Source organism: Oryza glaberrima, chromosome 1, assembly GCF_000147395.1.
Source record: "Oryza glaberrima chromosome 1, OglaRS2, whole genome shotgun sequence".
NCBI classification, from domain to species: Eukaryota; Viridiplantae; Streptophyta; class Magnoliopsida; order Poales; family Poaceae; genus Oryza; species Oryza glaberrima.
This window is the reverse complement of record NC_068326.1, coordinates 30,457,044-30,471,756: the sequence shown is the minus strand read 5'-3', so window position 1 is coordinate 30,471,756 and position 14,713 is coordinate 30,457,044. Positions and strand designations below refer to the sequence as shown.

Below are 14,713 nucleotides of genomic sequence, written 5' to 3'. Positions count from 1 at the left end.
GCATAATCTGTCTGGGCCGCACGCAACAAAATATCACATCGGTACACAGGCCGTGCGTACCGGTTCCTACCGGCAAACAATAGCGTTGCATAGACCCATCCGTCGCTTCGCTTTCGTTCGAACGCGTTGGACCCAGCTCCCCGCCTATAACGAGCCGAAGCCCTCCACATCGATCGCATCCATCATCCTCATCGTCGCGCGCACCACTCGCCCGGTCGCCCCATCCCCAATCTGGCACTCCAGCGCCCAAAAACCTTCGCCTCCGCCTCCGCCATGGGAGACCACCGCGCCACGGCCAAGGTCCGCGTGAACGGCGCGCCGGCAGAAGCGACGCTCTTCTGCACCGACCCGCCCGGTGCAGCTAATGGCGGCGGCGGAGATGGAGGGGAGCTCCGGTGGCGGTGCGCTGGTGGCGCCGCGGCGGAGCGCGTGCTGTCGCTGGACGCGGACGTGCTCGGGGTCGAGGCCAGGGGTAAGGAGGTGGTCGTGAAGGCCTTCGTGCTGCCGGCGGACGCGGCGGCCAGGTCGGTGTCCTGCGCCGCGGGTGCGGGGAAGGGAGGAGGAGGACGGAGGAGGCGCAGGAGGGATTACGTGTTCGAGATGGCCGCCGGCGAGGACGCCGCCGCGGCCTGGTGCGACAGGATGAGGGGCTCCCTGGACTCCCTCGGTACGTACGTGTCTCTCCTTGTGCCTCTTGATCATCACTAGGCCACAAAAGTAAAAAAAACAATCGGTTCCTCTGTCTCAGACAAGATGAAACAATTCCTCTGCTTTTATGATCTTATCCAACAATCCAATCCATGAAAGGTTAGTACTAATCGTTAAAGTTTTTGATGAACATGACACAGGACGGCCTAAGAGATTGTTCATCCTGGTCAACCCCTTCGGCGGCAAAAAATGCGGAAAGAAGATTTACGAGGCAGAGATCAAGCCCCTGTTCGAGGCCGCCGGTGTCAACGTCACAATGCAAGGTTTCCGGAGCGGAATGCACGTTGTTATCACTTATCGGCGATCGGTGTTTTGTGGTTTCCCTCACGTTTCCTCCCAAGATATTTGATTTACTTCTCTTCACGGTTTGTTTCAGAGACCCGGTATCAGGGGCACGCCCGGGAGGTGGCGTCTTCTCTTGACCTTGCGCGCTACGATGGCATTGTCTGTGTCAGCGGCGATGGTGTCCTCGTGGAGGTTAGTGACGATATACTCAGTAATTATCCGTTGAATTTGTAACGTGTTTGCATTGCTGCCATGGCTGGGTTTGGATATACTCGTATTGGTTTGTGCAGGTTGACTTCTTTACTGATATACTCGTATATCCTTTTCGGGGAATGCGTAAAAGGCTTGCGTATGATTGCGTTAAGAGAAAAGGATATACTTCTATATCTATCGGGGAAAGTCCAGATTTGCAAGAAAGGCTCGCAAAAAGTAATAAGAAGAAAGATTTGCAAGTACAAAATATTAATGATTAATTTGTACTGTACAAGGTCAACATCATTTGCACCTTACATGATTTGCCTTAGCTAAAGCCTTCGACTTTTGGCTTGATAATTGGTCGATGTCATCCAAACAGTTTAATTGCACAGTACTAAAGTTGATTATGAAACTTATCAGATATCTTCCAGATTGGTACATAACCAGCACATAATTGGCTCGAGTCGTTTTCAGTGCTTAAATTGTACTCCCTCCGTTTTCTAATATATAACGCAATTGACTTTTTAAGACACGTTTGATCGTTCGTCTTATTTAAAAAAAATATGTAATTATCATTTATTTTATTGTAACTTAATTTATCGTCAAATGTTATTGACTTAAAAGTTTTTACACTTAATTTTTTTAAAAAAATAAGATGAATAGTCAACAGCGTCATATATATTAAAAAATAGAGATAGTACTTAAAAGACGTCTAGGTGTAACTTTCCTTTCTAGTTGCCTCTGAAGGGTCTCTTAATGGGTGATTCGTTGTTTTCAGTGATTCTCAAGCTGCCATTACTGGTGTAGGTAGTAAATGGAATTCTACAACGAATGGATTGGGAGGAAGCGATGAAGATACCGATTGGGGTGGTTCCAGCAGGTACTAACAATTCATCTTAGGCAAGACTTTGGTACATCAAAATCTGAAAATATCTAAACAGGCTTGGACTTGTAATTTGTGCAGGTACAGGAAATGGCATGGCTAAATCGCTGTTGCATTCTGCCAGTGAGACATACTCGGTTCCAAATGCCGTATTTGCCATTATCAGAGGTCTTGATCTATTTCCGTTACATATAAAGCATATACTTGATGACAATTTGCTAATTTCCGATGGACAATTTTACGGAACCATCAAGCTTTCACGTTGAACAGGTCACAGTCAGTCCTTGGATGTATGCACCATTGTGCAGGGAAGGAAGAAATTTTTCAGTGTCTTGAATATGACTTGGGGTATGCCACAAGCTTGGAATTAGTTGATCGAATCTGAATGATACTTTCTTGGCTCTCATCTCACCATTTAGGGATAATAATAATACATTTCAGGTTTGGTGGCTGATATAGATATTGAGTCTGAGAAGTACAGGTGGATGGGAAGTGCACGCTTTGATTTCTATGTATGTATGCTTTTGTTTTCAACGTTTTCCTTTTTATTTTTCAATTCTTTACTATATCATATCTGTCATCAATGGTTACTCATCTACTTGCACCTTTACACCATACATGCAATATGGCATGTATGGTGCAAAATTGATTGCGGTGAGCTGAGTAACATCCCAAGGTTTTGAGTTTAAATCTCTATAGGAGCGAATTTTATATTGGGTTGTTGAGGGGCTAATTTTCTAATTTAAAAGGCTGCATATATCCGATTGGATATAGAGGCCGGGTAAAAAATACCCTTATCTAAAAAAAAATGCAATATGTAGCATTTCGGTTATGCACAAGTTCCGCAAATTCGTTAGCTATATGCACGCACTCCTTAGGCTTTCACCTAAAAAATGCATACTACTATTTTCTGAATTTGTCCTCAATTTGTTTGACATAATTCATATTTTCAGACGTGTTAGTTAGGTCAAGTAATGTGATTACTATGTCACAATATCAGTTTCCTGCTTCCCAAGCAAGAGGAAGTTTGGGTGTCTGGAAATCTTTGTTGGAAAATGATGCCTTCAGTCTTAAAGATACTCTTGCACTATTTCAGGCTTTGGTTCGCATAATGAACTTGAGAAAATACTACGGAAGTATTCAGTATGTTCCTGCCCCCGGCTATGAGGCATATGGAGATGTCGTCAAGCAGGTTGAGAATTGCACTGTAGAATGCCAAGAACAGATTGGGAAGTCTTTGTGTTCTTATCAAGGTCCTTCCGTTGAGTTTCAAGGTTCAGAATGGAGATCCCTTGATGGTCCATTTGTGTCTATTTGGATCAACAACGTGCAATGGGCTGCTGAGAGTATCATGGCAGCTCCTGGGGCCAAGGTAATTGAATTCTTCGCTCTTCTGTGGCGTGGCTGTTTTTCTTATCGCCTTTTAGGGCTATGGTCTTTTGTATTTTTCCTACTATATCAATAGACAGAATGTTGCACTGTCCTGTTTGCGTTGTATTTCTTCGCTGCTCCAATTGTTTCTCTAGTAATGTTTTGTCCACAGTGTCCTTTGAATTTCGAACCTGTCTTAGTTGAAAAAAAAATCCTATTTCCTCCCAGGCAATAGTAGGCATGCTCATTTTCTGACAAACCAGTGATTAGGATTAGATTGTATTGAAGCAAATCACTAGAAAATTGACGTGCCAATAGGCGCGCCATGATTTTTATATTTGCACTATAAAAATTAAATATTTGATAGAACCTATTAATAGCGTTTTTAAGTAGTATTTATTACTTCATTTGTCCCAAAATATAATATTTTTTAGCTTTTATAATTTGTTCCAAAATATAACAAATTCTCCACATACTATTCTGAAAATAAATTTCAAGAAAGCATACGATGATAACTTACGAACGTCTTATTCCCAACCAATCATAACCCTCTACCATTCAATTTCTTTACTTACATCCACTTTCCATCCAATCACATTCTTCCCCCATTTAATTATACCAAATTTCTTAATGACCATGTTTAACTTTAAAATTTCTTATATTCTAGGTTGAAGGCAGTAAAAGATTTATAGTGTCATATATTTCTATAAATGTAAAAGTTTTGAATGCAACAAAACTTTTATATGTTTTCACGGTTTCATCCATATTTGTATTATATTTCCATGCTCTTATTTGAAGTATTGTATTTATCTTTCCCGAATATAGTAACATAAATATTTGACTTATTTTGTTTTTCCATCAACTAAAATACAAACAAGTAATTATTTGTTTGATACAATCATCCTATGAGTATATAATTGCACATAATTGACTGAAGGTACTATTATGAACTTTAAAAGAATTACAAGGATCATTCTACAAATATGAAGTGGAGATGCAGTTATGCATGCACACAGATCGTTTTCTCTCATGCTTTTCTCGTCTCACGTCCGCACACCGTTTACCCCCTTCTTCACAGTTCACACTCCCCATTTTACTGGAATGTTCGTGTTTTTTCCCCTAATCACATATGAACCCAGCCCAATCAAAGTGCAGCCCATTTAGACTCAAGGAATCAAGGCCCAGCTGCCTGAGCGCACTCGTGACACGTGGGCGACGGCCGAGGAGGCTGCTGCCATTCCATTGCGCGTGAGGAGCAATCCGTGAATCACGCCGCGCCACGTGGTAGGGCTCGCCCTAGAAGGCACACGAAATTCGTATTATAAAGATTGTTAAATTTACATTGCATTGAAGTGCTAGAATTAGATTAAGAACAAGGGTTGTTTACTTGGGCATGTATGCATCGGACCATCGGTATGGAACACTCCAATCCAACTTGTTAGTCGTAAAATCTTGGGTGTGGTTTAGCCCATCAGAATCATTTCCTATCGTTTACTGTTATATTGGTGTTGTCGTAAGGTAAAACTTTCTGATTTGTTTTTTGTAATTAAACAATTTCCGTCGATATAGTTATATCGGTACATGTACTCATTTTCATTTTTTTGTGGAGGAACTTATTTTGCAGTCTTGATATAGCTTATTTGACTCATGGAATCTGCATATGCTATAATTTGTGATGCAGTTCTCAGATGGCTACATGGATGCAGTCATAGTCAGGGACTGTCCAAAGGCTGATCTTTTAGCCCTACTGATGAAGATGGGCGATGGGAGTCATGTAAAATCACCATACGTTACGTATCTAAAGGTTAGTTTATTTCCTCATCCCTGATAAAAGGATGATGTTAACAATAAAATAGCAATGGCCATCACAATCCACGATACTGTTCTTCCAAAGTGAAAAATCATGAAGTATTAACCTCCCCAGTTTAGAATATTCAGTTACAAATGGCACTACTTGCTTTGACTTTGCAGGTGAGATGTCTTCGGTTATCACCAGGCCAGCTTGTGGAGAATCCAAAACGAGGTGGCATAATAGACGTGGACGGGGAGGCTATCGCTAGAGGAGAAGGAACGTACGGCAAAAACCAGAAACAGGACGTGATGGGTTATGGCCCTTCCATTCAGATGACAGTGCACCGAGCGTTGGCCACAATGTATTGTCCCAAATGACCCCTTTATCTCCTTTCTCTCCCGAGATTGGAGTATTTATTCGTGCCAATTGTTTCGTTCTTTGTTAGAAAAACCTGGTAATCTTGAGCAGTATTCATTAGAAATATCTTTTAAAACAAAAGAAAACGCTGATACACCATTACACCTTCGCATGAAACAACACAACTGGATTATTTTAACTGGAAATATGCATAAATCATACAGCAGGCTCACGATTTGAGTCAGTACGTCTGTATCCAGCGGCTCTGGGCTGCTTCAAATGCAGTAGATGTATCATAGACCCTCCGTCCAAAAATATAACTATGTCTAGAGGCAGAGGTTATATATCTTTACTCAACCGGGGTTATAAAATGAGAACCGTCGAGAGTTCGACACCATTGCAGCTCTGGTAGCATGGACGATTTGGAAGGAAAGAAACAGTAGAGCCTTCAACCAAAAAACCCATTCATGGATGGAGATTGCGAGAGCCATGACAAGTGAAGCCGACCTGTGGCGGCTAGCTAGGGCGGCAATCCCAGCCTTGGTCGTTCCTGTGGTTAGGACAGGGTCGCAAATTCAGTCTTAGAGAATACTCCCTCCGTCCCAAAATATAGCAATTTTTAGTGTCTAGATTCATAGCTAAAAATTGCTATATTTTGGAACAGAGGTAGTAGGTTTTAGTTCTTAAGTTCCTCTTGTATCCTGTCCCCCTCTATTTTAGTTCTTTTTCGGTTGTTCCGATGTAAATAACTTTTACTCCTTAATACAATGATACGCTCCTTGCGTATTTCCAAAATAAAATGAGAACTAAGAAGTCAAACTGGAACTGTACAAGCGCTAGAGAGTGCAACAAAACAGTTTGGTGACAACTGACAAATCAAATTGTGGCAAACTGCCAGGCAGCTCAACAAGGACACATTGTATGTGAGGTGAGAAACATCATGCTAAAAAAACATATGAAACTTCCACAAATCATACAAGCTTTATGAAAACTACATAGACAAGCACTTGTACAGTAGCATATTGTATATTTGTGCGAAGTACAAAATCCAATTACTTCAATATATTATCACATCACGCAATCAAATACGAGAGATATCACACAAAATACGAGAAATAGTTGAGTGTTGAAGAGACAAAACAGAGATTTTTTTTTTTTTTGAACGACACAAACAGAGATTTTCTAGACCAACAAGACTCCATTTAAGGGGTGAAAGCAAAAGGACACGATCATGGGCCGTCAGTGGCAGAGACCGGATGAAGGGAGGCGGTGGGTCGGTAGAAGGCAGCAGGGAAACGTATATATGGCAATCGACGAAGCAGGGAACAGAGTGGACAGCACAAGCCGACAGACCACAGGACTACAGGAGAGAGCTGAACTGCTATATGAGCATGAGGCGCTCTACCTTGTAACAGGTGGCGAAGAGACGAAGTTACCTGAGAGAGCAAATCTTGGAGTGTCTGTGCAAAACAAAGGAAAAGTGAAGTTAATGATGTGTTCGTAAGATCATGAGCGAATGAAATAAATATTATATAGAGTACTTCTGATAATGCATTGATGGGGCCTTCACCTTTGCGCTTCTCCGTAGTAGTGATTCTGAAGCACAATTCATCTGAATTCCTTCCAGCGGATATGCGCAATCTTTGGCCAGCTTTCTCCATCAGGTGCTCTGCAGCTCTCCTTCAAGAGCTCACAACCCCATATACATATATGCTGGAGGGAGGACGGCAGATCAGGTAGAGATGATATGTTGGGGCAATAATAGATATCGAGTTTCTTTAGACTGGATAGGCACTTCATATTTCCTGGTAGTGAACTCATTTCACACTCACATAACCTGAGGCACTTGACCGATGTGAAATTTGCAGATTCTTCTAATGAAACGGATGACTCCTTGCAGCTCTCAAGAGAGAGAAACCCTGGAACTACGAAACCTTCAGCGGAGAGCATGTGGTTGAGCATAACAGAACTGCTAATATAGAGCGAACGCTGGACGCGGAACTGTGAGATGCTCTCGGTAGTAAGCTTTGGAACATCTATCAAGTGCACGTGGTGAAGCTGCAGGGAAGACAAACCTTCCAGCACGCATAAATCTGGCAAATGATATAGCGAGAATGATTCGAGGGAGGTAAGGTCACCAACATACAAGGACGCCGAGCTCCTACACCCAGATAAGTGAATATCATCCAGATGTGGCCAGTCACCGCAGAAGAAGTCAGCTGAAAGCACACAACTGTATACACATAGCTTCTCAAGGGACATTGGCATAAATTCTGCACCACGTGCCAACTGTAAAGAAGGACAGGAAAATAATCTTATTTCTGAAAGAGAGGTAGCAGATCGCAAGCCCCCGAACGATCTGAGACACCAACAGGAACGAATGACCAAGTATCTAAGATTCCCCAAATGTTGGAAGACCTCTTCTGGTGGAAGCGTAGTTAAAGTCATAACCTCTGTTAAGAACAAATTTCTAAGTGAAGTAAGCCCACCAAGGCAAATAGCTAAAGCTCCATCTGTAATACTACAGGAGGAAAGAGAGAGTACGCATAGTCCAGATGGTAGAACCAACGGCAACCCAGCCTTCCTTGAATAAATGAATCTCATCCTCTCCTCGTGGCAACAGAGCCATACTTTAATGATATCTTCTTTAACCAAGGCTTCATCTCTCTCTATTTCTAAAGCGCTTTCAATGGTTTGAAGATTTCCCGAAATATCAGTATCCATCAATTCTGTCAACTTCTTCATGGATGATTGTTCGGACGACAATGTGCTCCTAATATCTGAATATGAATCCGCTTCCCAAATCAAAACAAGTTGTGTTTCCAGGTTGTTTGCCCTCGTGATGCTCTCCCTATAATCATGGTGTTCAAGTTCATCGTTATTAGTAGTAAACACAAGCAGTGGGCACCCCACAATTGATAGGCTTGTGAGACCTTCTGGAAGAAAAGATAGTGTCTTCATATTCGGGACATTCTTAAGGGTAAGTCTCACACAGTGCCTAAAGATCTCAGTATTGGGTGGTAGGCTTTCTAACCCACAGCAATTAACAAGCATAAAATGTTCTAGATTCTCAAAATAGGAGCCATCAAGTAACCAGCTTGGGTACATGGCAGATTTGTAACCTTCAATTGTAAGGTCCTCCAATTGAGATGGCGGACTCAGGCCTTCTAGAATCTCCAAATAAGAAACATCCATGCCATCCACATCATTCCAGGAAAGATGCAAACCTGCAAGACGCGTTTTCTTATGCAGCTTCGACTCTGATGCTTCATCCTTTCCACTAACATTTTCAAGATTCACCACACGCAAATTACCACTGAGCTCGTTCATGTCTCCCAGTTGTCGCAACTCATATCCCTTCTGCTTTTGCACCAAAAATGCATCAATATGTTGCAGCAAAGTTAGCTTGCCTATGTAAGGAATTTGAGGCAGAGAAGCATTTATCAATTTATCTATTCTGTCGTGAAATGCTTCAAGACGTTGTAACTTACTTAAATTGCACAGCTTATCAGGCAAACACTTCACCTTTTTGTTTAATTGAAGTAACTGTAAGTGGTAAAGAGTACATAATGATCTTGGCAATTCAGAAATCAATGTTTTGATGATATTCAAATACCGAAGGTGCTTCAGCTCACCAATACATTCAGGCAACCGACTACTGTTGTAAAATGACAAATATAGTACACGCAACTTCTTCAGATTCTTCAGTATCTGATTGAAAACATCATCTCCATCATCCATGAGTGGGTCAATGCAGATAACAGTGCGTAAATAACGTAGCTTGCAGATCTTTTGCTTATGGTATTCCATACTCTCAACACGAACAGATAGATGTCGAACAGTGCCTGGTATTTCTTCCACCCCATCATCTTCTAATCTGAAGCAGTCTTCTTTAGTGAGTGACTCTGCCAAATCATGCAGTAGATCATGCATAATGTACCATGTACCTATATATTTTTCAGAAACTGGTTGAAAGAAAGACCCAGACACCATCTCATAGAAGTAATCCCTGCCAATATCTTCAATTCTCTTACCCCCCTGGTTGCGTGAATCAACTAGTCCCTCTGCCACCCAAAGGTCAACCATCTCATCGATTTTATACTTGTGACCTTTTGGAAATAAGCTGCAATACAGAAAACACCTCTGCACACGTGAATCTAACTTCAGATAACTCCACGTCAGGGCTTTCATGGGCTCACTTAAGTTTTCAATATTTAGAGCACTTCTCCATAGGGTTATAACCTTATTCCTGCTCAACTGAGAACCCATTGTTCTCGCTGCCAAAGGAGATTGTCCAAGCCTTTTAGCAATCTTCTCTGCAATTTTCTCTAGCCTTGCACGCAGCTGTGCATCTATGTTTTCTGTTCCAGAGAAAGCATGGTGTTTAAAGAGAGCCAAGAACTCGGTATCTTCCATGTATTCCAAACGAACCACATCCTTGCAGCGAAGAGCAGCTGGAAGTATATCTCGTCGAGAAGTTGCCAAAACTCTGCTTCCTGATTTCTGGGAAATTAGTAGAGGATCTAGCAGCAAGTCCCATTCTCTCTCATTGTTGGATTTATCAAACCAAACATCGTCCAACACAAGTAAGAATTTCCCTGAATTTTGTAGTATGTCCCTTAACCTGCACTGGAGAGTATCAAGGTTGTCTACACGTGGGCACTCTCCACTTGTTGCGGACTCAATAATCTCACGTGTATGACGATGGACATCGAGTTTGCGTGAGATGCAGACCCACATCCTGACATCAAAATGTTCTTGTACCCTTTTGTCATTGTAAACATACTGTGCCAAGGTGGATTTTCCCGCTCCTCCATGTGCAACAATGGCCAAACCCGAGTAGCCGGCTGAGCTAGAGACAGCAGCCGTTGGCTCAGTAAGAAGATGTATTATACGATCACGATCCATATCGCGACCAAATACTCTCGGGGGCAATAGTGATGTGGCTACAGGAACAACGGGTATTGGTACAATGGAGTCCGGAACACTATTAACAGCTGGTAAGCAAAGCAGCTCGCGGAACTCCTTGGCTTTTGCAAGGATGGTCTTCAGTTCATTCAGCTGGCGAAGTAGATTTCTGTTCTCCGGACGCAGATTGGACAACCTGCTGGACACAGCATGCAGAGGCTGCTTCAGAATATTGCTGATGGAAGAGGCATGCGCCTGAGTGGAATCTTTCCCAAGGGAACCATTGCTCTTCGCTTTGTGCTTAAGGATGTTGTACTCATGCTCCTCCAGCAGGTCTTCAGCGTTGTAGAAGGCTTCTTTGAGCTCCTTGAGCCATTTGTCCAGCTTGGCTCTGTGATTGCCCTTCTCAGCTGCTTCAATCACCAGCTCGAACTGTGGCATGATGGTGGTCTCCAGTTCATGGAACTCACACATCATGTCCACACCAAGGTAGGTTGAAGCCTCAGCAAGGAGCTTCTCGAAGATTGGCCTTGCGGCCAAGTGCAAGCCAGCTAGCACCACCTCCGCCATTGTATAACACAATTTTTTTCCTTTTCTTGGTATTCTATGTTTTACTATATATTTTCTGTTTTACGTCAGAACCAGAGCTCCTAGGAAGTAGAATAGAACTATTTTGTATGGATATAAGAAGGGGAACAGATGGGCGAGAGTGCAAGACAAATAGCTGGGATACTTTGGCTAATATGAAATAGTAACGATAGGAAATAAAGCTATTTCTGGAGGTATGCAGAGATAAACGGTGTAGTGGAAATTTAGCTGGAGATGAGAAATGCAAATCTAAGTTTTTGCTTTTCTTTTTGTATGTGTAATAGGGATAGTGGAACTTCCAAAGGATAACTTTTGAACAACGTTGTTCAGAGTATTATGAAAGATTGTGCAGCTGTGAACAAGTCAATCAGTGGAAGAATGGGGTAATGTGGTAATCACATCTGAATATAAAGATACTTTTTTTTTCATGAGCAAAATAAAGACAACAGAACTCTTGAAACATTTTTTTTTAATTTTTCGGTGAATGATTATGGAAATGCTTGGAGTGGGGAAATATAGTTACAAGGAATTAATACATGAAAACACCAAAGGCTGGAAAACTTAAACAGAGAAGTGTGAAGGAAACAAGCACTAAGAGAGTACAGGGTTACCAGATCCAGAGAGGAGCGTTTGTATTGCAGGGCACGCGAAAGGCAGAACTCTACAAACTGATGCTTATAAGAAATTTAGGAGGGACTCTACAAACTGACGCATATAAGAAAGTGTGATATGTTTGGCCACAATATGCAAGTCGCAGTGTTATTTTGGCCGTCCTATTTCATGTTTTCTCAAATGTCCTTTTGGACAGGCATAGAGAAAGTGAGACATTTTCAAGCTCTTGTGGGTGGGTGCACCTAATGAAAAAATTATAGATTCACCACTTTTCTAAGGCATATTCCTGACAGACTATGGTACGGTCCTCATTATATTAATGTTCTCCAAAATACCTATACAACCCCTTATCGAATTAAACAGCTCAGAATAGCACAATAAGAATAGACAATAATTAATTAGGCATCTTCTAGCAACGTAATAATATAGTAATTTTGTGATATAGAAAGGAAGATGGGGTACAAGAAAGAGGCAAAAGGCATTTTAGCCTTCTTAAGTCTTTCTTAAATATAAGCATTTTGCGACTTCTAGGTATTTTTTTGAATTTTTTTCTTGTTTGGCCTTATAAAAAAATTCTACCCCTCTTACAAATAAATAGTTCATCTTTTCCAATGTACAATAAATAAAGGGCAACAAAGTCATTTGAGATGATTTATAATTCTTGTGTACAACAGTACAAGGCTAAAACAACTTATACTTATATTTTAAATCAGAGGGAGTGTGTCTTCTCTGAGTTATTTATTTAATGTTGAGACAATGGAGATGATAGTTGTTTTAACTGTTGTACATATCCTAAGTGCTAAATGCCATAAAATCTAATGAACTAAGAATAATTTCAATACTAGCATATTCCATTAAAAAGTACTCCCTCCATTCCAAAATATAAGGCACAACCACCCTTAACCCAAAGACCAAGAAATAATTATTATCATCTTGTAGTTTGGATCATCCTAATAAATATAATGCATGCATCCAATAGAATTAGATAACATGAAAGTAAAGGATTTAAAAAAGTAATAATTTAATGGAGAAAATATCATAGTTAATTGCATACTTGCATGCATGCCAAATATTATGGAACATCTAAAAAAGGTGATTGTCCCTTATATTATGGAATGGAGGGAGTAGAAGTGATAGTCTTTGTAGCAGAGCAGGTCTGGTGTTGGTGTAACTTCCTGCCTCATCTTTTCGCTTATGCTTATACTTATCAGTCAAAATTTGGATTTTCAACCTTAAATTTGAAGCTGATTTTGGGGGTTTTTTCATTGAAGTTTAGTTTTTAGTCTTTGCTTTTAGGTCGCTAAAAACACTATATAAAAGTTTTATTCACAAATTACTTCTCATTTGTAAATATGTCGTTTGGCTTATTCCACGAATAAGCCAACTAATGGGGCCTTCAAGGCAAGTGTATATATTTATTATATGATAAAGCAAGAAGGCATTACGCAGATTCACCAGTAAAAAAACAATAAATTGAAGGTGGACAATTATTTATTTTTGGAGTTCCCTCAACAGGATATAAAATGGTTAATGAATACTTCCTTCGTTTCACAATGTAAGACTTTCTAGCATTGCCCACATACATATAGATGTTAGTGAATCTAAACACGTACACATGTCTAGATTCATTAACATCTAAATGAATGTGGGTAATGCTAAAAAGTCTTACATTGTGAAATGGAGGGAGTACTATGCAATCCAAATTTATACACTAGACCAATAATTGGATTGGATGGTACACCAGAATCAATCGTACAAATAAAATGAAATTGATGTCAACATGCAGGAATCTTTCTGTAGCTCTACGCCATTATTGTCCTTCGATATTATCTTTAAAATGACGAAGAAACAAACGACTGGAGACAGCCTTTGGTTAATCGAGAAAGTCCATAAAATTTACACATCAGCAACACGAGACGCACTAGTTGGGCTCTGAATGATGTGCCCTTGTTAGCAATGGCAGTGAGGTGACCCTACGTGCATACTTACACTTCTACGCAAGGGACAAAAGGCCAAAAATTAAGATCAAATGGCAGAGCATTTCGCCCAATAATCCAAACCCACAAGCAGTAGCCATTGAATTGCAACAGAAGACAGAAGCCTGAGGAGATATACCTGTCAGATGCCGTCAGCCACCTTCAAGCAGCGTAGCGGATGGTTCCCGCGCAGCCGCGCCACCGCCACAGGCTATCTCCTGAGGAGATCGCACCTCTACCCATCTACCAGGTCCCCGGCCGGGCCGGACAACCTGCCCCGCTGGAGCCTCTTCTCCGCCGCTTCAACCACCAGGTCTTTGTAGCACCACAACTCGATGGAACGCATCTACCTGGTTAGGGGTTCGAGGCCGCAGACCTTCTCCGTTCTCCCGTGCTCTCCCCTGTCCCCGAACGGCGGGGGATCCCGGCGGCTGGTCATCGTCCCGTCGCAATTCGCACCGCGAGGCAATCGCCTGAGACGGGGGGCAAATCTAGCGAGTAGCGGCGAAGGAAGGAAGTAATGGTTGCTGCAGACGCCGCAGCGCGGAATTTTTTTTTATTTTTAATTTTATTTATAAAAATATATAAAAAAATTCGTTTTAACAAAGCCTCACGGACGCTATTTAGGAGAGCGTTTTTTTTACGTGGTAAACGGCCATGGTCCATGGACACTCATCTAATGGTCAGTAGACGACAGGGATACATTTAGCCAGGCGGCTCCCTTACCGTCTTCGATAAGTTTTTTTTGCACGGGAGGGGCCGCCTGTAAAAGAGACGGCAAGGGAAGCATGCGCCCTCTACGAGAGTGTTTTATTGCGGGAAGAGGAGTGGGTAGGATGAGGACGACGGCTTACTCATCGAGTGCAACATATGCGTCGGTGGCGCGCCAAAGCGCCTCCTTCGTGGCAGAGGAGACGGCCGAGAAGGGGGGAAGAGGTGCCGTCAAGGAGGCCCTCTGTCGCGCCACCAACGCTAACATCGCACTCGCTAAGCATGCTGTCGCCTCTGTCCCGCTCACCTTCTTGGCCGCCTGTGTCG

The 14,713-nt window shown here is 41.9% G+C and overlaps 1 protein-coding gene and 1 pseudogene across 1 annotated transcript; one reads left to right on the top strand and one right to left on the bottom strand.

Moving 5' to 3' along the window:
* The first annotated feature begins 173 nt into the window (after window positions 1–173).
* On the top strand, window positions 174–5,684 carry LOC127761711 (sphingosine kinase 2-like). The gene is made up of 10 exons (XM_052286071.1): window positions 174–667; window positions 849–971; window positions 1,085–1,185; window positions 1,996–2,068; window positions 2,153–2,239; window positions 2,342–2,419; window positions 2,513–2,583; window positions 3,168–3,443; window positions 5,124–5,246; window positions 5,414–5,684. Exons 1-10 carry the CDS (start codon window positions 274–276, stop codon window positions 5,609–5,611), a joined length of 1,524 nt encoding a protein of 507 aa, XP_052142031.1. The 5' UTR covers window positions 174–273; the 3' UTR covers window positions 5,612–5,684.
* A 3,878-nt stretch (window positions 5,685–9,562) lies between these two features.
* Window positions 9,563–14,241, bottom strand: LOC127761807 (putative disease resistance RPP13-like protein 1; annotated as a pseudogene).
* Window positions 14,242–14,713: the final 472 nt, after the last annotated feature.

Bases quoted from the DNA above. Each gene is read 5' to 3' on its own strand.
- LOC127761711 (XM_052286071.1), top strand. From the start codon at position 274: ATGGGAGACCACCGCGCCACGGCCAAGGTCCGCGTGAACGGCGCGCCG. The intron at 668-848 runs GTACGTACGTGT...AACATGACACAG, and splicing joins GGGCTCCCTGGACTCCCTCG to GACGGCCTAAGAGATTGTTC. The intron at 2,069-2,152 runs GTACTAACAATT...TAATTTGTGCAG, and splicing joins GATTGGGGTGGTTCCAGCAG to GTACAGGAAATGGCATGGCT.